This window comes from Pseudorca crassidens, chromosome 6 (assembly GCF_039906515.1).
Source record: "Pseudorca crassidens isolate mPseCra1 chromosome 6, mPseCra1.hap1, whole genome shotgun sequence".
Lineage (NCBI taxonomy): Eukaryota > Metazoa > Chordata > Mammalia > Artiodactyla > Delphinidae > Pseudorca > Pseudorca crassidens.
In genome coordinates, this window is record NC_090301.1 from 360,283 (window position 1) to 380,766 (window position 20,484).

General features: G+C 58.5%; 1 protein-coding gene across 1 annotated transcript; it reads right to left on the reverse strand.

Moving 5' to 3' along the window:
- Window positions 1-253: 253 nt before the first annotated feature.
- On the reverse strand, window positions 254-20,472 carry ATG4B (autophagy related 4B cysteine peptidase). The gene is made up of 13 exons (XM_067739953.1): window positions 20,265-20,472; window positions 11,754-11,855; window positions 11,531-11,602; window positions 9,847-9,945; window positions 9,343-9,444; window positions 8,744-8,816; window positions 6,521-6,600; window positions 3,986-4,179; window positions 3,418-3,496; window positions 3,080-3,225; window positions 1,845-1,901; window positions 1,482-1,575; window positions 254-571 (listed from the first exon to the last, which is right to left on the reverse strand). Exons 1-13 carry the CDS (start codon window positions 20,272-20,274, stop codon window positions 498-500), a joined length of 1,182 nt encoding a protein of 393 aa, XP_067596054.1. The 5' UTR covers window positions 20,275-20,472; the 3' UTR covers window positions 254-497.
- Window positions 20,473-20,484: the final 12 nt, after the last annotated feature.

Consider the following 20,484-nt stretch of genomic DNA (forward strand, 5'->3'; position numbering starts at 1 on the left):
GGGATGCTGGAGCGACAGGCAAGCAGCAGCTCGGGGGCCCCACGGCCTCACCTGCGGCTCTGGCGGCGCGTCTGTCCCGGTGCCACCTGCACGGCGATGTCTTTGGGCCTCACCGCCCCCACCCCTTGCTCCTCTCCTCCCAATGCGAGGAGGCCCGGGCCGTGGTTCCTCGGCCCCTTCTCCCGCCGCGATGGCCCTGGAGGCCACGTCTTCGGAGCCTGGCTCAGGACACGCCCAACAGAAGCCATGTCCGTCACGAAACTTCAAACAGGACTTTAATTCCAAAGCGAACCCGGGCCTGGAGCCCAGGAGGAAGCGGGGCCGGGCAGGGCTGGCAGTGTGGCGGGAGAGCCCCTCGTGCGTGTCTGGCGCTTGGGTCTCCAGCGGCGCGGGCCTCTTTGTGGGCGGCAGGCGGGCGGGCGGCGGCGGGCGGGATGAGATGCGGCGGCCGAGCGCCCCTGCAGGGCCAGTGAGACCGTCCCCCAACTGCAGGATCCTCAAAGGGACAAGATTTCAAAGTCTTCATCTTCTGAGTCAAAGAATCTTTCCAGTCGCTCTACGTCAGAAGCATCTAGAAGGAACACGACAAAACCTCAGCAGGTGTCAGGCATGGCTCAGCCTGGGGTGCGGGCCGAGGAGCAAGGGCCCGTGTGAGCACACCCGCCCCACGAAGGAGCGGTCCTGCCCAGCGCCGGACCGGCCAGGGCGCGGAGGGAGGCCGGAGGGTGCCCGGACCACCCGGCTGAGGCGCCCTCCTCCCGGGCGGGGGGTCCGAGCAGGTGGGAGAGGGGTTCTTGCCCTGTGAGCACAGGGACAAGGGCCTGGGCGGGTGAGGGCATGTGCAGCTGGGGGCAGACACGCCCCTCACCAGAGCCCAGAGGGAAGCAACGGGGGCCAGGAGGGCAAGGGTCCCATCCCAGGAGGGGTGCCCGCCCCCTGCACCAGCCGGGTGTGGTGGGGCATCTGTCCTGAGTCTGGCGCTGGCACCCCGACCCCCGCGGTTCCCGTGAGGCGTGGTCTGTAGTCCTCCCCAGGGCAGTCCCTATGTGCTCAGGGCCCCCCGGTGGGTCCCCTTTCCCCACGTGCCACGTACTTGATGCACTCTGGGGGAGGTGCCCCCAAGCCCAGAGCCACCGGGCAGTGGGGACGGAGCCACCTATGCCACATCAGCACAGGAAGCCTGGCCTGGTCCGGCTGTCAGGACCAGGGGCCACGGGAGGAGCGCGGGAGGGCCCGGGCGGGCTGCGGGTGTGCTGCCCCAAGCGGGTGGGAGGAGGGAGGGCAGCACCAGCAGCGTCCCTGGTCCCACTCACGAGGGGCTGCCGAGGGGCCACACAGCGTGAAAGGTCAAAGGCAACTGGGACAGGACCTGGGGAGGTGGAGGGCAGGGCAGAAGCATCACGCAGGCAGCACCCCCAGCCTCAAGACAGGGGACGCCCCCGTCCCCACCTGAGATGGGGCCCTGGGGCATCCGGACTCACCTAAGGACAAGTTCAGGACGTCAGGACAGGCCAAGTGGGAAGGCTGCCGCTCCACCAGCTCAAACATTGGCAGCGCGCCTCCAAGGAGGGACAGCTGTCAGCAGGACACAGCGCGTCAGGGGCCCCGTGGGCGGAGGGAGGCGCCTGTGCGCAGGCAGGAAGCCCGCCACCCCTCACCACCCAGACTCGGGACTGGAAATCCCAGTGAGCCTCCAGCAGAGTCTGGCCCCGCGCTTTGATCACAGCAAGGACGCACCTGGCGTCCAAGGACCAGGCAAGGCGCGCGAGACGTGGTGCAGCCGAGCACCGCGGAGCAGGGGAGGAAGGACCCTCAGACCCGCGCGGGGGCGGGGCCCCACCAACCTTTTTCACTTGCTGGCACCAGTCGTTAAAGTCGTCCTCGGTCCCACAGAAAAAGCCCTGAAACCAAAGCCAGCAGGAAGCGAGTGGCACACACGCCCCACCCGCCGGCCGCCGTGCGCGTCCTGGGCGTGGTGGCCACCGCACACCCGGCCCCCTTCGCCTCTCCAGCCCCTACGCCCCTCTGTGGGCTGCGTCCACAGCTCTACCCTCGCCCTGTGCCTGGACTGACCGGGGAGTGAGCCGGTCACAATGACAAGTCAGGGCAAAGCAGAGAGCGCGCCCCTCCCCGTGCCCCTGGGGCTGGGCCGCAGGCCTTAGTGGCCCACAGCATGCGGCACAAGGGGATAAGCGGACCCCTCCCGAGGGGACACCAGACATGCGGACCCCGTCTCCCTGGAGCTATCGTCTGCAGGGCTCCAGGGTTGGGATGAGCTACTGGGAATGCTCAACCCGCCACGTGGAGAAAAAGAAGCTGGGGAACCAGAGAGGCACTCGGGGCTCTTCTCAGGGCCCTGGTGTGAGAACACGCGGGATGTGGCCGGAAGACGGAGGCCTGTTTCCCCGGAGCAGCCGTCCTCCGCGGCCACGAGAGCCAGGATGCGCGCTCCCACCTGACCTGATGTTCACGAGCTCACAGCGGGGGGGGGGGGGGGCGCTCCTGTGACAGCGGAGCCCCCACGCGCCAGCCCGCCGCCACCGACCTCAGGGCGCGACCGAGACCCATGGGCGGTGCGTCTGGGGTCGTCCCTTCTCAGGACCGAGTGCCTCGTCGTGTCCACAACTCAGTTAATCACTCCCCTAGGGGTGTTATGATTCCTATAGGTGTTTTTGGCCTCTTTCAAACCTATTTTGAGAACAACCAACAACTCCAGCCGTGTAATCAGAAGAGAGCAAGCGAGGAGGTTCATTCCTAGGGACCGCTGTGCAGACTGGGCTACTCTAAAGAGTGAGGACAGACCAAGAAGCCCCGCAGGGGTGCTGCAGGGCAGCGACGCGGGACACTCTCGCGCGCACACGCCTGCCTGGGCCGCACCTGAGGCTGCCGTCAGCCCTTCGTGCTCCTTTGAGTTCTAAGCCACGTGAGCATAATACTTATTCCAAAACGCTGAGATTACAGAAACGGGGATGCCTTCCTTCTCATCCTAAAGCAGCAGCAGGACTGGGCACAAATGCCTCGGGACACCCGGGCACACGTGCGTGCAGCTGGCGACAGTGGGACCAAGCGGGGGACGCACCACGGCGATGGACGGGTCGAGCTCTGCGATGCTCATCCTGCTGGGCGGGTGCTGGCAGTGGAAGCTCTCGTCCGGGATCGGGCAGTGCTCAGAGGCCTGCAGGGCTGGCTGCGTGGTGTGAGGGTCCAGGTAGATGAGTTCCTCACCTGGGCGGGCAGCAGGCAGGTCAGCGGGAGGCCGACAGAGCTGCCTCACCACAGCCACCAGCGCCACGTGGCTGGACGGGAAAAGGGCACACGTCGCACCGGCCAGGTGGGGGCACACTGCCTGTCAAGTGGGGGGGGGGCTGCCCGAGAGACCACGCTCCTTCCTCCGACGTCACTGCAGACCCCACTCACCCACGTAGCCGATGAAGTATCGGGCACTGTTGGGCTTCCCTCCGATCACGCCCAGGGACTGGGGCATCATGAAGCAGTGCTGCGGGGCGGAAGACAGGCCGGGCCACTGAGCGAGGGGCTTCCCGCTCCCCCTGCAGCGCCAGGTGCGGACAACCGCAGACGAAGATCAGACCCACAGGGTGCGGGTTCCGGACGCCGAGGCTGCAGGTCCTCAGGAAAGCCCCGGGCAGCCGGAAGGGACAAGGGGAGGCTGGGGAGGCGCAGACAGGGTCGGCCCAGCCTGCACACACGCCGGGCGGACAGGCGCAGGGAGTGGCCGGCGCACCGTGGGGGCGGGGGGTGGAGATGGAGACGGGAGGCCAGCAGCTCCACGTCAGCAAGAGGGGCAAGGGCTGCGGGAGGTGGCAGCAGGGACGAGTGAGCTGGCGGGGGCCGGGGGCCCGCAGGGCGGTCAGAGGGCTGGAACGGACAAGACGGAGACAGCTAGTGCTTTCGCGAGGACGCGGGGCCTCAGCCCCCCGGTGGGCAGGGAAGACAGGCGGGAGGGCACCGGCCAGCACAGACCCACCTTCAGGGTCTCCGCGTAGGCCGCATTGATGTCCGTGAGCCCCAGGCGCAGCGGGACCAGCAGCACCAGCGGTCTCCATGGTGACGGCCTGCTGGCGACCTCAGGGCCGGCCGGGAGCCCGTTACAGCGCGGCTCGGAACCTGCAGGAAGCGCTGCGGCCCCGGCACAAGGCAGGCTGCTCCCGCACAACCTTCCTGAAAAAGGGACACGTGCTTTTATGGGCTAAACGAAGTAGGCAGAAGTTCACCCAAGAGAAACAGTTACAGGATTTACACTGTTAACAGGAAACGAGTATAAAAAAGTCAAGTACTTGAAGTACACCTCAAACTTGGAAAATAAAGTATAACACTAACCCTGCTGCCGAGAGGAAAAAAAATAAATTTGCACATTTTCTATGCGTTTAACTTAAATTTTTTATTGTGAAATAAAGCATACACACAAAATAATGCAAGAAAACATTTACATGCATCTTAGAAGCAATAATAAGACAAGCACCACAGAGCCACCAGCCCGGTGGACGCAGCACTGACTCAGGGCCCCTCTGGTCCCCCCTCAGCAAGGACAGCAACGAGCGATAACTTTTCTCCTTCCTTATTCTTCTGTCTAAACACACTGGGTAATCCTTCAATAATCGGATTAACTACGGGGTTCAGTGGTAGGAGAGAGCCACTCCAGTACCCCAAGCACACCAGGCACCCCGTCCGTGGTTCCTAAACACCTTTCCCCACTAAAAGGAACCAGGGGGAAAATGTCTGATTCCAGGGATGAGGCAGGGAATGTACCAGGTGAGCCTGAGTCTCGTTAATGCCAGAAAGAGAACGCTGAACAACAAGAACGACAGGACTCTGTCAAAGAGGCAGCCGAATTTGGGACAAGGAATAAATAATGACCATAAGGGATAACACCTTGAATTAAAAACAGAATCCAGGAAGCTGCTGGCTCTAAAAACAGGTCTTCCAAATGTAAATAAGGCGAGGGCAGAGGGGAGAACAGAGGGCTCTTCCCAAGAAGAGCGCCAGCAGATAAACTGGAAGGGGTGCACGCACTAGAGACACCACCGTTTCAGACCCGACGTAGTACATCCTCAGTGCGTGTGACGTATCCCCGCCAGATCACTCGCGAGCCGCTAGGCACCAGGGGTGCGTCCTGAACAGGTGACCGAGGCAGCGCTACTGACAGGGAGCAAGCCGTTTCCGGGTCGCTCTACCGTGGACACCGCCACCAGGCACGCTCCTGGTCAACAGGCCCGATCCAAACCTAAACGGGCCTGTGTCACGAAGCCTCCACAAACTCCAGAAGGCCCAGGCACATACATCTCCTCCATCGGGCTGCTCCTGCGGTGTGTCCTTAAACACACCTGTGGCCTAGTGAGTGACGTGCTCCTGGATCTCCCAGCCGCTCCAGCAAAGTAACAGAGCCAAGGAGACGGGCGTGGGAACCTCCAACCCATAGCCAGTCTGTCGGAAGCACAGGTGACCACCTGCACTGGCCACTGGGGTCTTAAGTTGGGGGCGGGGGCCAGTCTGTGGGTCTGATGCCACCTCCAGGTGTGCAGACAGGGCCAGAACTGAGCTGAACTGCAGGATGCCCATTCATCTTCACTTTTTATGATCTGGTCACCAGTATTAAAGGTACGTGTTTTCTCCTGAGTTCAGTACACATCAGATTCTGATATGTAGTCTGTAAACTTGACTCTTTTTGACCCAAAAGCTAAAACAGAAGTTTGACATTTCTAGGTAGTAAGAGTTTGTCCTTTTTTCTATGTACTCTGCATTAGTTTATATAAATGTCCCATGGACATTTCTGAAAAGGTATGTTCTGCTACCAGAATCTAGGGTTTGACACATGTTCCGCTAAACGCTCTTACTGTATTATTCACATCCTTGTAACTTTATTTTTATACACTCGATCTGCCATACTGTCTCCCTTAATTTACTATAAGTTTTGCTTCGCTGATTCTGAGGCTCTTTTGTGATGAGAACATTTTCCTTGCTGACTAGATGGTCGCCACTAGCGCGGCCCCTCTGGTGTCTCTGGAACAAGCGCAGGGAAGCAGGACTGTCGTTGCTGAGCTCGGGGCTCACTGCATCCTCGCGTGGCCTGGCCCATACAAATGCCCTGTTAGTAAGGGGTGGGTTTCTGGCTGCACCAGGCCCCCATTTGTAGTTTTCTAGCCCCATTAGCATTGTCAACGTGTCTAAATTCTCTGCTTTTCCATCAGGAGACCTCATGAACCCAGGTACTCCTCAGAATTCTAAACACTTCCAGTAGCGCCTGGCATGGCCGGAAGACGAGATGGCCAGGGCCAGTGTGAATCGCCCTTCTTCATGGCGCATCAGGGCACACACAGGGCCTTGCAGTTGAACTCAGCACACAGGCGTCAATTATTTGTAACGAAGACGCAGAAGCAGCGTGGGCACCAAGTGGCCTTTCCGCTCAGCCTGGCCGGCACCGCCCTCAAGGGCCCACGGGCCAGGCAGGGAAGCGAGCTGCCCTGGTCCCGTCTGCCACAACACCGCGCTCTGGCTCACTTACTGATGTCCTCCATCACCACCGTGTTGTCCATCGCTACGTGAACGGCCAGGGCGCTCCACGTGTCGAAGACGGCGAGCTTCCTACCAGAGAGGGCAGAACACACTGATGAGCCTTCACAGCTCGAAGACCTGTGGCCTCTGCCGGCCGCTTCTTCTCGCCCGGGCCCCACGCTTGCCACACCCAGCCGCCATCGTGCAGGGCAGGTCCTGTGCAGGAGCCTGCCGGGGTGCCACTTCCCGATCAGGCTGGACACGGGCAACAACCAGAATGTAAGCCCAGGTCTCGGACACTGCCCGAGGCAGGCCCAGCCCCGTTGTATCCTCCAGGGCCCCTGAGCCAACGGCCGGCTTGAGTTCTCACAGAGAACCTGCGGGTGACAGAGAGCCCAGCAGGGAGTCACCGTGCTGGGTGGGTCACTGTGGCCGAGGAATTACGGTTCTGAAAGAAGAGCAGATTCCGCGACCGAAGGCACGACGGGAAGGCCTCTGAGCTCACCTTAGGGGCTGTGCAGGGGCTCCCCAGGTGAGAGCGCATCCAGCGCACCTGGGGACACGGGTGGAGGGCGGAGGCCCCTGGTCTCCTGGTGGGAAGGCCAGAGCGGATGCCACCTGCAGGGCTCCACCGGCTACCTCCCTCCCCTCCCTCCCGGGCTCACCGAGGGCCAGGTGGGTCCCCGTGCTGAGAGATGCGGACACACAGGAAACCAAGTCCCAGGAGAGGCTGGCACTCCAGGGGAGCTAAGTGCCTGGGGAAAGCACAGAGCAGGGGCAGAGGGGAGGGCGCTCCTCTGACGCAGGCGCAGGGAGGCCTGGGTGGGAGAGGCCTCGGCGCAGAGGCCCGGGGAGCAACGCGGAAGGCCTTGGGGGGCGCTCCAGGCGAAGGGCACAGCACTGCAGGGGGAGGACAGGGCCGGCATGCTGGCCTGTGCCTGCCGCCCTCCCGGGAGCAGCGGGAAACCCCAGGACAGCTGAGAGAAGAGGAACAGATGGCCACCGTGTTTCTTGAGGATGTGACTCTGCTGCAGACTCTGCTGCAGTTTGGAGGGAGACGCCAGGATGGTAGAGAGAGAAGGCGGCGAGGGGGGGGCCAGGGGGGCAGAGAGCACTGCTCAGAGCTCGGGCACACGCGGGTGGGCTGTGCTCAGCTTTTGGCCTGAGCCCCTGGAAGGGTGGTGCTGCGTTCCTGTAGGAGCAGTGGGCTGCACTGGAGCAGAGGGCAGGGCCAGCTCTGGGTCTGGGCTATTAGGTCAACGTGCCCCTTGGGCATCTGAGGGGCACTGCCGAATAAGCGTCTGGTTGTGAGTCTGGAGTTTGGACAAATCAGGAGCTGCGCGTGCGCAAACAGGAGGTGAAAAGCCGCGACCAAAGGCGCGAGACAAGCCCGCAGGGCTCAGCAGTGCCGGCGACCAGATGGACAGAAGAGGACAGCTGAGCAGCCCAGGTTTCCAAGGAGCGCGGCAAGCACCCACACCGGGGGCTGCCTGTAGACAGCTGAGTAAGTCGGGGCTGAAACTCGGCCTTGGGACATGATGATGGAACTGACTGTGACCTCGACTGGGCTGCTTCAGGGCAGCGGGGCTGGGCCAGGACGCTAAAGGGCAGTGGGGGCTGGAAATCCCAGGGGCTGGGCAAGGAGACACAGACACAGTGGGCTTGGGGATCAGCTGGAAGCTGGACAGGAAGCGGAGCAAGTGTCCTAGACCCCAGGAACTGACCCCAGCAGCAGGTGAGGAGGCTCACGCTGGGCCCAGGGGCAAAGGGAGGCGCCCACGGGGACTCCTGCAGCGCGGGAGCAGGCGGCAGAGGCGCGAGGCGGACGCGCGGGGAGCCAAGGCTGAAGACAGTGGTCTCAAGGCAAGGGGATGGGCGGGAGCAGAGGCGGAGGCCCAAGGCGGCCACAGGCTGCCCGCCTGAGTGTCGTCACCCCACGACCACTTCCCACTTCCCAGGCCACCAGACACCATGGCACAGGAGAGGACGCGACACACAAGGAGCAAAGGCCCGATCCAGTGGCTGCATCTGGATGAAGGCATTCAGCCTCACTAGAAACGGAAATCCCAATTCGCGAGACCACCGGCACGGTCACCTCTGAGGACCCTCCTGAGGGTCCTGAAAAGAGGACGAGACCCCTTATTTCCTTCAGCAGCAAAGACTGAGGCAAGGCTGAGCACCCCAGGCACCCGTGCCACCCTGCAGGGGGGGCAGGAGCGCGCTCGGCACCTACTTGAGGACCTGGGCGACGGTGTTGGGCCCGTACCACTGGCCGATGGACTTGCCCTCGCCGACTCCCATTTGTGCTGCAGGAAACAGAGCCGGTCAGCGGCACACGTGCCCCGCCACCCCCACACCCCTCCCTGCGCCTCACAGAGGCCGATCCCAGCACGTGTGGCGTGAGGCGCGCGTCACAGGAAGCCTGCCTTGGGCACGAGCTCCTGACTGGCACCAGGACGCGTCCTCCCAAAGGGACAGACTCCTCCTCAAGGTGTCCCCTCCCCACCGACCTGCACCGGGCAGCAGGACTGGGGACATGGCCCAGGCGAGCGAGTTCAGGGCTCTACCCGCACCTCCGTCTACAGGTGGAGACACGACGCTCAGAAGCTGGATTAAGACACAGGAGCGCCCGGACTGCCGGCCGGAGCCCGGGAGGACCAGCGTCCAAGGCCACCAAGTTGGTGTCCAGAGACAGGGCGCCTCACAGCACTTCACCACTGGCCCAGGGCCGTCCCCACCCTGCTGGCCTGCGCCTCACAGCACGCCAGAGCTCTCGAGGACCCGACGCCGCAGCGTCCCGAGGCATGGGCCCGGCGCGCTGCCACCCCCCACCTATCTGGTGGATGGAGTAGCAGCTGTCCTTCCTGTCCAGGAACTCGTGCAGGACGCTGAAGTAGCTGTCCGGCTGCCTCGTCCGCCGCGTCCACCTCCAGTCTACGGAAGACACAGACGAAGTTCAGTCTCACCAAAATACAGGCAAGAAGGTTTCATTTCTCTAAGGCACTCAAGGCACTCGTGGTATCCAAACCTCTCGTGAACCTTTCTAAATTTAAGAACCGAGTTCTCCGGGATTTCAAATACACAGATGCCAACACATCAAGACAAATCCATACAGAAAGGAGAGAATGGCTCAGTAGTTTAAAAATAATTTCTACAAGACAAACGTTTATCAACATTTCTTTAAAGCCCCTTTCTCTAACCGACGAGAACCAACCACTGGGTCGTCGCTGAAGGAAACCCCAAATCCTAAAGTGTCTCGTGGTGACCCACTCCCGCCGACCTGGCCCCACCACCCTCCTGGCTTCCTGCAGACGTGGCCGCCCCAGGCTGACTCACCTCGGCCCAGGTGCCGGCACACCAGGGCTTGGGCAAAGATCATCTGTCCACACCGCAGCATGCAGCCCCAGCCCGTGTCCGAGGTGGGGCCGGTGCCCCCTGCCGTGGAGGACAGAGAGAGAGAGGCACTCACCGTCAGACCGAGGCCAGGAGCCCACGCACGGGTCACCTCCGCGTCAGGCGACACATGCCACGTGAACCTGCTCACACCAAGGCTGCGCTTGCTGGGAAGTGAAACGTCCTAACAACCCCCTCAAAATGGGCCAAGACGTGAACAAGTCACAGAGAGAAAAGAATGTCTGGAAACATGGAAAGATGCTCAGCCTCATGAGTAACGCGGAAAACGCCGCCCACCGGCCAGGGCACAGGGAGACTCTGATGCTGGGCACCGCGGTACCAGGTGTGCGCAAGACAGGCCCTAAGATGACAGGAAACAGCGCTGAGACCACGCGGGCCACCGTGGGGGGGCTGCATCCTTTGCCCGCCCCTCTGGCAGCCCCTCCCGCACACACGCGCAGGGGACAAGGCCCGCCTCCCGGGGCAGCGGTGGGATTGGGGGAGGCAGAGCCAGGTGTGCAGAAACAGCCCCAGCCACCCACCCACGCCCCACACGGTCGGCTCCACGCGGCCAAGGCCGACACAGACCACACGGCCGGGAGAGCCACCACGCTCCACCCGACGGCTTTTCCAAACACAGGGCTGCCCTCCAGCCTGCCCTGCCCCTGTGGGTTCAGACACCTATGGGTTCAGGACGCTGTAGGTCAGGAGTCTGTCCTCCCGACCACACAGTGAGCCTCACAGGCCAGGCGACCCCACCCCTGAGTCCAGGGCCAAGTAGGGGTGAAAGGAGAACTTTTGCTGGATGAACCAACATTTCCCGAGCATGTCTGACAAGCCCTGTCACTAGACACTAACCCTGGTGATGATGGCCACACCCCCTACCTTCCAGTGTTCCCAGACGTCGAGCTCTGGGGGACGGATGGAAGCACATCTAGCAGTGGGACCAATCGAGACAGGCCGCCAAGGCAGGGCCGCCTCCTGGTCCCAAACCTCGGCCTGGGGTTCTCTGACTGGCAGAGGTCAGGCGCGGAGCCAGGCCCCATCTGTCCACCTCCAGGGGTACCGCGAGGAGAATCACTTCAATGGAACATGCTTTCGTATCACGTGAAACACGTCACATCCACCTTCAGCTCCCACCACAACTAGGTGTGGGAGATACTAGAAAAGGCAACGGGTACGGAGCAAGGGCGTCCCAACATCCTGGACCAACAGCAAGAAGCACGCTGTACAGCTATGACGCAGGACAACACCAGATGCACAGGCACACGAGCCCCCCGGGAGCAGCAGGCTGCAGCGCGACCGTGACGTGCCACACCGCTTCCCGCCCCGTTCTGCTCTACGTTTCCAATGCCGGTCGTGACCCATTATCCAGATTTTAGGCCCCAGTAATAGAGTGTGGCTTACAGTCAGAAACAGCACTGCCTCAGCAGAAACAGGGGCCCTGGGTTTGGAATCCAGCTCTGCCACCACCAGGCGCAAGACCTCAGCCGGTTTATTTAACTAGGGTTGCCTCAGGATGACACCAAGTGACAAGTACTTGACACACTGAAGTCAAAGCTAGAAACCTAAGTTTTCCTCTTGAATCACATGCGCTTCATCCCACGTTACAACAAACAGTACTCACCAATGGCCGGGAAGTTCTTCCTGTATGTAAACCAAAGTCTCGACGCCACATCGGCCAAGATCTCGTCCTTTTCTAGAGAGCGTTCGAGAGAAGAAACATGCACACACAGCCGTCAGTTTCCAGGGCACATGTTACAGAGAGACAGCAGATAACTACCGCCACCAAACAGTCCTTTCTGCAGACTGAGCACGCAGAGCACAGCAGGCTCCGGCAGGGCTGGTACCTGTGAAGATGCTGTACTTTCTACCCAGGATCCAAAGAGGCTCCGAGGTTTCGGGGAAATCTTCAAACTCAGCAAATCGGAGAGTGTCGTAGGTCAGAGTAGCTATGGAAAGCAAAGACACACTCTGATGACAGTTCTATGATTTCATAAAACAACATCAGAGATAATTTATAGCATCTCCGTACAAAGAGCACACGTGGAATTCTGCATCTCAGTGCACCAGCCACACCACTACACTGAGAAATCAAACACTCGCGACCGACCCGGCAGCGGCCCTGCACCCACTTCCTGAGCCTCTCAAATTCAAGACAGAGTCATTGTCTGGCAGACCCAAGGGTGAGAGACCAGCTGGGGGCCAGGCCCAGGGCACAGAAAGGAGGGGGAAAAAAGGCACCTGATTTAAGCCCTTAACTGGTTTAAATTTAACTCTAAAAAGACAAAAACACAAGAGGCCAAACCTTTATCTCTGTACACGAGGGCGGCCCCAGGTGGCACAGAAGGTCGAGCAAGCCCTCCTGGCCGTCCCAGGGCTCCCAGGCCATCCCGACTTCTGGGTTAGGAGCCGTAATGCAGTGAGCAGCAGAGGGGCAGAGCACTACTCCTGGGAGGGACACTGACCTCCTGAAACTAGTGCAAAGCCCTTCAAGGTCCCGGGTGCCGCGAGGCCTGGAACCTGGGGGGCGCACCCCGACTTCCTAAGGAGGTGCCGTGCGTGCAGCAGCGTCCACCTGCTGTGTCTCCAAGGCCTGAGCGCCTCCTCTGTGAGCACCCCCTTCCGTGTGGCTTCCACAAAGAAGCTCGAGAGGCCGTGTCCCTACCGCCCTGGAGCTCCGGCAGAGGACACCCTCCCTCTGCACACGGCCCCGGAGGCGACAGAGCTCAGCCACTGCCCGCGAGGTGAGGGGCACACAGTGTGTCCCAGGTACCCCGTCTCCCCAGCTGCTGCCTCACCAGCTCCACAGTGCTCTCTTACCCTTCACCTGCACTCAGCTCTTTGGAAAATCAAAGATATTAAATGCGTTGCCCCCACACCGGAGTTTATTCTTCAACAGCCCTACCTTTCGGTAAAAATGACATGCTATTTATAAAAAAAAATAAAAACCCCGAAGACTACAAAATGTAAAAAATCACCCTCAGCTTCGTGCCCAGCACTGACTCTCCTTCCAGAAGCCTGTATGTGTAGATCCATAAATGAAGCCACGCCGCACCTGTGGTTTCTTCATCCTTTTCCACGTGGTGGTCGCAGCACCCCACCCAGATGTCTCAGGGCCTCACAGTGTCCTGCTGCACGCACATCCCTGCCAGCCCACATCCCACAACCTCCCAGCTCCGGCCTTCACAGGCTGGAGGTTCCCGAGCAGGCACTTAGCCTCTTGGTGTGGAAAGCCCCTCACCCATAAAACGGAACATATAACAGGATGCCCGGCAGCGCAGCGCTGAAGTGTCCCTGAAACCCTTCCCATGAGGGGCTCACGAGGAGGCTGGCAGACAAAAGGCTCCAAGATCAGTTGGTGTCACTAACATCAAGGACGAAGACAAGCAATTCTACTACATCCAAAAGGATTAACTGGATGCACAACAAATTCACAGTCACAGGGCTGGGATAGCAGCGCTCACTGAACGAACAAATCCGCTTCAACAGAAGGCCCTGTGTTCACCGCTTCAAGAATGCTCAAACTGGGACTTCCCTGGTGTCCAGTGGTTAAGAATACGCCTTCCAATACAGTGGACGCAGGTTCGATCCCTGGTCGGGGTACTAAGATGCCATATGCCGCGGGGCAACTAAGCCCGCACACTGCAACTACTGAGCCCTCGAGCCGCAACGAAAGATTCCCCATACCGCAACTAAGACCTGACGCAGCCAAAAATAATTATTTTTTTTAAAAAAAGGGATCCTCCCCCTTGCAAAAAGAAAAAAAAAATAGAATTCTCGAACGTTGGGAACCCAGACCCAGCTCTGCCTTTTTTCTTTTCACCTGAAATCCTACAGGGTCAGAGGAGTCCTGTGCTTCCAGAGCAAGCTCTGCTGCCCAGAGGGCTGGGTGCAAGGCAGGGAACATGTCTTTCCAGACATTCTTTTCTCTCTGATGTGTCTGCTTGTCCACACCTCTCCAGACGATGTCAGCCAGGCCGCTTTGGGATCAGGGGTAAATAATTTAATGTCCAAGTTTCTCTCTCCCCTTTTTTACATAAGATTACTTGTTTCTGCAGGTGATTATAAAAACCGAGTTGAGATGAGTTAAAGTTCTACCTTTTCAAGGAGCTGAAAACATCATGTGTCTCTGCTGCCCCTCGAAAGCCACCCCACATCTTCAGAAAGCACGGCCTTCTCTGACCTCGAGGCTTAAACGATACGTACGCTCAAAACCCACAAAGATGACTCCAAGAAAAAAGCACGCAAACAAGACCTGATTTCAACTGACAGCGCTGTGGGACTGTACCTCTCACCCTGCTGGACCGAGGCCCCAGGAGACTGCAGCCTTGAACTGAAGGCAGACATGCCTTCTAAACGCTGGAGGCTCTGAGCGACAGAGGGGCGCGGCACACATCAAAGGACTGCTGAGACGCTCCTGAGACACCTAGCTTCCCACAGTGAGAAAACTACCACCGCGAGGGAGACAAGCAGATAAGGAAGAGAAGGAGACAAGGTTCGTTCTGAAAGCCAGGTGACGACGGCCGGCCGCCCTGCAGTGGGGGGATTTTCATCTCCAAAGGCACCACATGCAAAGCAGGCACATCTCTCAGGGTAATGAGCCAACTTCATAGGCAACAAAGCCAACTTCAGAGGGAAGGCAGTAACAGGTGTCCTACCTATTAAGTTAGAACACATCACCGAGCTTCCTGCTGTAACTAACAGAATGATGGCTGTGCAGTCTCAGCCTTTAGAGTCCTCACTGCGTGAGGCACCTGAAGGGAAAAAATGGCCAAGGTGGCAGCCGCAGGGCCCGGCAGCTCAGGTGCAGCCGGGAGGTGACAATGCAGGTGGTCCCCACGTCCCCTGGGCCCACACCTCCCTGTTCCTCCTGATGGCAGGACCACCCGAGTCCTGCCCCCTGTTGGGTGCGGGTCACACCTGCCTCTTGAACCAGCCGCGGACACCCCGCAGGCCCTGCTCCCCTCTCCGGGCCACACGGGGCACCGGGCAGAGCATCCGGTCAGCGCGCGGGGCCAGAAGTCCGTCACTCCCCCCGTGGGAACCCTCCGCGCCTGTTTCCTCGCTGGTAAAGCAGGAGTGGTGCTGCTTTCCTCGAGGCTCATGGGAGGAAGAAACACGTCAACACACAAGAAGAGCTCTGATCCTCACTGGGTGGCGATGGGCAGCGCACGCGGGGCATCGCTGAAGCGGGTAGGAGACCTCGTCTCCAAGGCCCGCGACCACAGGGAGGTGCAACACCCGGGACGACGTCCACCGCCCGAGTGACTTTACCAGACCCGGACCCGGTAACGGAGCCCGCTCGCAAGGGCAGGGCCGCCGGCCACTTCCCGGGCTGCTTCACTGTCCTCAGGCTTCCACCCCGGAAAGCAGCACAGAGACGGACCTGAGGCGGCTTCAACCAGAAGAGCGGCGAGCGGAGGGCTTCTCGTTCCCGGGCCGCTGTCAGAAAGTCCCCGCGGGCCTGCGCAGAGGACGGGACCAACCCTCCCTCCTGACACCCACCCGCGAGGCCACGGGCCGGGGCACCTGGACCGGACCCCCAGCTCCCTGACCTTCGGCTCAGCCTGTGTAACGGAGAAATGAAAGACTTTTCCGAATTCCATTCACCTCCAGTGTTCAACTTCCTAATTTGTATTAAGATTTGATTTTGGAGACAGAGAATCCACACGCTAGCTGTATGACACCCGACTCAAATCTCTAAGCCTCAGTTTCCTCACCCACGAAATGGGGAGAAGCTGCCAGCTCTGCCCAGTGGGCTGAGAACACAGGACGGGTTCCAGCACCGTGGGCAACCCCCAGCCATGGCTCTGAGCACCTCCTGTGCCTCTTCCTCGTGTGATCTCAGACCTCATTACTTACAAGAGGAAACTAAATTCCCCCTTCCCTGAACCAAACAACACTTTTGTTTTATCATCGGTATTAATTTAGCCATAAATATGTATTCATGTTTGTGCAGAACAGAAAACATTACAGAACACCAGTCCAGAAAAGACTCCAACAGAAAAACTAATACTTTTCCCTTTTAAAACTAAAGTTCGCGATCACTGAGCTTCACAGAGGCCGACCAACACGAGGAGCCCACCCTCGAAGGTTCCTCATCGACTGTTCTCAGACTGACCAGCTCCACTGGGGATTGAGGCCAGCAGCCTCCGCACTCCGCCCAGAGGGCTACCTCGTCTCACACCACAGCCCTGTGATAACCTCAGCACCTTCACATCCGACATCATTTCATTTGAAGTTCACACACCTCCTGAGTTAAAAGGAGCCCAACTTCCCAAAGAAGTCCAGTCTCCAGATGCCCAGATAATGATTTTAATTTTTTTAAATCTTTTTTTAAATTTTTTTTGTTATTAATTAATTAATTTGGGGCCGCGTTGGGTCTTTGTTGCTGCACACAGACTTTCTCTAGTTGCGGCGAGCTGGGGCTACTCTTCATTGCAGTACACGGGCTTCTCATTACGGTGGCTTCTCTTGTTGCAGAGGACGGGCTCTAGACGCGCGGGTTCAGTAGTTGTAGCTCAGTAGTTGTGGCGCATGGGCTTAGTTGCTCTGCGGCATGTGGGATCTTCCCGGACCAGGGCTTGAACCCGTGTCCCCTGCACTGGCAGGCGGATTCTTAACCACTGTGCCACCAGGGAAGTCCCATGATTTTAATTTGAAATAAGATGACACACAGAAGCAAGACAGGCACCATCCACCTTGAGAAAGAAGCCTTTTAGAAACACCTTTCCCACCTGGTCACCTGGGTCCCAAACGCCTGATTTTCCACCTCTTCCTCCCTAGGGTGTCCCTGATCACACCCAGAAGAGGAAGTGGAAAGCCTTTTAACCGAATGGCAATTCCATTTTTAAAATGTTTCAATTTAATGTTATTAATATGATAGAAAATAGCAAACTGTGCTCCATAAATGTAACCACATGACAGTCCCAATTACATAACTCATCCAGGGAGAACGACAAAAATCATGCACCATTACTTTTCCTTTAGAGCTAAGTGTAATGTACCACATTTCAAAGACATTTCCTCAAAATGCTTATGCTTCTGAAAGATTATACTCCGTAAATACATATATTATATATGCTTTATGAATAAAATTAGAACAAGGAATCTTCCTTTCCTTCAGAAAATGCTTATGTTTAAGATAACAGGTTTGCAAATAGTTTTTTCAAATCCCAAATAGTCTATATGAAAACGCTGGTGGTTCAGTTCCGAATGAAAAAAGGAAGGAAGGGAAGGAGAATGGAAGGGAAGAAAAGCTGGAACTTCAGCGGCATGAGAATACTGCACACGCCGCTTCAGTGGCCACGCTGGACAGAGCGTCCACAGCGAGCCCTGCTGCCCTGCAGTGAGCTGCCCTCCTCATCAGCCACACTTGACGCCAACACACTGCATTTCCGTTACACACAGACTCTGCAGCCCAGGAACGTCTACAGGACAGGGATGTGTGCGTTAACACCAATTCAAGTTCTGCTTCTTCGATGGCCAGCCACATACCAGACACAATGTAAAGTACCAGAGATGAAGCACAAGACACCGGCTCTGTCCTCAAGGAACGGACAGCGTGTTGATTTAAGTGCCAACTGGAGCGGGTTTTTTTTGGCTGCGTTGGGTCTTCGTTGCTGCGCGCGGGCCTTCTCTAGTTGTGACAAGCAGGGGTTGCTCTTCGTTGTGGTACGCGGGCTTCTCATTGCGGTCGCATCTCTTGTTGCGGAGCACGGGCTCTAGGCGTGCAGGCTCAGTAGTTGTGGCGCACAGGCTTCGTTGCTCCGCAGCATGTGGGATCTTCCTGGACCAGGGCTCAAACCTGTGTCCCCTGCGTTGGCAGGCGGATTCCCAACCACTGCACCACCGGGGAAGCCCCTCGGGCGTGTTTGAATGAACAGTGCTTGGGGCCTGCCTGCCACATTCAGACCTCTACACAGCAGCCCCAGGGCCCCATCCCCAGCTGTCTCTCTCCTCCCACACTCAGACCCTCAGTGACCTCGTCCAAAGTGGCCCCCCGCACAGTTCTACCTCCAGCCCCGCCCTCCTCCCTCAGCTCCAGGCCTGCAGACCCAAGGCTCTCTGGACGTCACAACACGGACATCTTGCAGGTACCTCATGGTCACCATGTACAAGACCAAACTCCTAACAGCTCCCCACCAAGCGGGATCTCCCCACGTCTCCCCACCTGAGTGTCTCAGCTCAAGCCATAACCTCACCATCTCCAGCTCCTCCCTCTCCACCCTGCCCTCGCCACGTCCCACTGGTACAGTCCCACTGTCTCAACCTGCAGAGGCAGCCAGAGGTCAACGCCCTCTCCCCACGCTGACCGAGGCCTCCAAGGGTTTGCACGCGGCGTACTGCAACAGCCTCCTAACTGGTCTCCTGGCCTCGCTGCTGCCTATCTGCAGGAGGGCAGCCCGAGCAAGTCGCGTTACTCCTCCTCTCAAAGTCTCCGAAGTATCTTCTGCCCGCTCGGACGCCCTCACCACGATCCAACAAGGCCTCACCTGGGCCGCATCACTGCTCCGTCTTCAGCTCTCTCACCCCCACCCACTGTACCCTGGCCTCACTGGCCACTGGATGCTCCCGGAGCAGGACGCCTACCCTCCCCCAGCACTGCTTCTGAGTCCTGGTCAAAAGTTACCTCTGTGGTGAGACCTTTCTGGGCCATCCTGGAGACTCCAAACCCCTCCTGTTTGACCCACGTCACCCGCCCACGAGCCACACCGTGGGTGTCGTGTCTAGCATGTCAGCCAGCACACGGTTTTTATCTATTTTGTTCACTTCTCTAGCCCCAGGGTCTAGAACAATGCCAGACACAAACCCACACTCAGTAATAAGTATAGTTATTGAACGGATGACTATAAAAACAACCAGGAACTGCATAACATGTGGCAAGGAAGGCAGAATCTGTAAGGACTCCAGGGATGAGGGGAGGCTGGACCATTAATCATCCTAAAAGGTGGTACAGCACCACAGCAGAAAGAAAACTCTCCATAACACCCTACAAATGTCATATACGTTTTTATTAGCATCAGGAGAGGCCTTCAAACGTGAACAGCTTTTCTGCTTTGAAGCAGTGATCTGTGTCCCATGAGGTATCGCCATGTGGCTACTCAACTTTAACGTGATGGTTTTCACGTTTAACGTAAAACGACCATCACAAAACTGTTTCTTCCACCCTAACTGAGTCTCCCAGTGAATGCTCTTAGGCACCCAAGCAGTCATAACCTAAAAGAAAGTAGATGACTAAATAATTCTATTCCTTCCCCGACCCCGGGCCTAGTACTTTTTCTGTTTTGAAAAACTTCACAATACTTCTGGTTAACATCATGTTTCGGGAGTCATGGCTACCATTCTGTCCTACTACCTTGTGACTTAAGTGACAAGATGCCACAAGTCACTGAAATATTGGCCATACAGGTCTATATTACAGTTTCCAAACTGAGAATTCACTAAATTTACACTGCAGCTACCAGGAAAAAAAAAATGAGGCAAAAACAATGCCATCCAGAATGATAGGTGGAATTAAACCAGAAGAAAGTTTTTACAGATGTGGGGATACTTGAATACAAATCACTCCCTACAAGTTATAAAAGAACTAAAACTGCTGTGGGATGAAAAAGAGGGCCTTTCAAGGTGTAAGAATGCTTTCAAGGATACTGGACAAATATCCAAAATAGCGTGCCAGCAAAAATTAAACAATTCTCCCCCCTGGAGCAGAAACATGATGAAACAGAGCACAACAGCACATCCACAGATGTACACATACGTACGTATACGCACACACCCTCCCACCCCAGCCCCCACACACTTTGTGTCAGAGAATTAAGACATGATGAGATGGATTCAGTCCGTCTTTTCAGTCACGGAAAACCCTTAGATCACCTACTGGTTACTGAATTTGAAAAAAAAAAAATGCGTATGGTTTGAGTGGTGGAGTATGTTGCTCGCCTCCAGCCCACCCCCGTAACTTTATAAGAGTGAAAGTTTCCCCTTCGTAACTCCTAGCGAACGGACAAAAGCTTCCCCACCGCAGTGTCATGGACCGGCTCCGCCCGGCCTCCAGCACCGCTCAGCGTCCCCACCCGCCGTCCCGGACGCCGCGCTGCCCCGATCGTCCGAGCCGGCCGCGGGCCCGGGGGACCGGCCGCCGGGGCGCTGTGGGCGGCCCGGAAAAGCGAGAGACACGCAAACGGGGCTGTCAGACCCGCGCCGGCCTCCCGCGGACGCCGCCCGCGCCCCGCTCCGCCCCAGGGCCCCGCTCCGCCCCGCGCCCAGGCCGCGCCGGCGAAGCCCCGGCGCAGACCTCGGCGCCAAGCGGCCCGGCGAGCGCCGCCCCGGTCCCCCCGCGCCCCGCCGACCCTCACCTGCGTCCATCTTCCCTCCAGAGCCGCCGACTGAGCCCGGCGTCGCTCCGACGGTTCCGCAGAGAGACGCGACGGGCCGCCGCCGTGGCCAATCCGGGCCGAACGGGTGCGGGCGCGGGCGGGGCCGGAAGTACGCGACGGAAGTGCGCCGCCGCCATCTTGGCGTACGGCTGACCCAGCGCGGAGGTCCGGGCCCGCGCGCTCGGCTCCACGGCGGCCT

Coding starts and splice junctions, on each gene's coding strand:
- ATG4B (XM_067739953.1), bottom strand. Junction 11,603..11,753: donor AAAGTACAGCATCTTCACAG/GTACCAGCCCTG, acceptor AACGCTCTCTAG/AAAAGGACGAGATCTTGGCC. Junction 1,576..1,844: donor GGTGCCAGCAAGTGAAAAAG/GTTGGTGGGGCC, acceptor TCCTGCTGACAG/CTGTCCCTCCTTGGAGGCGC.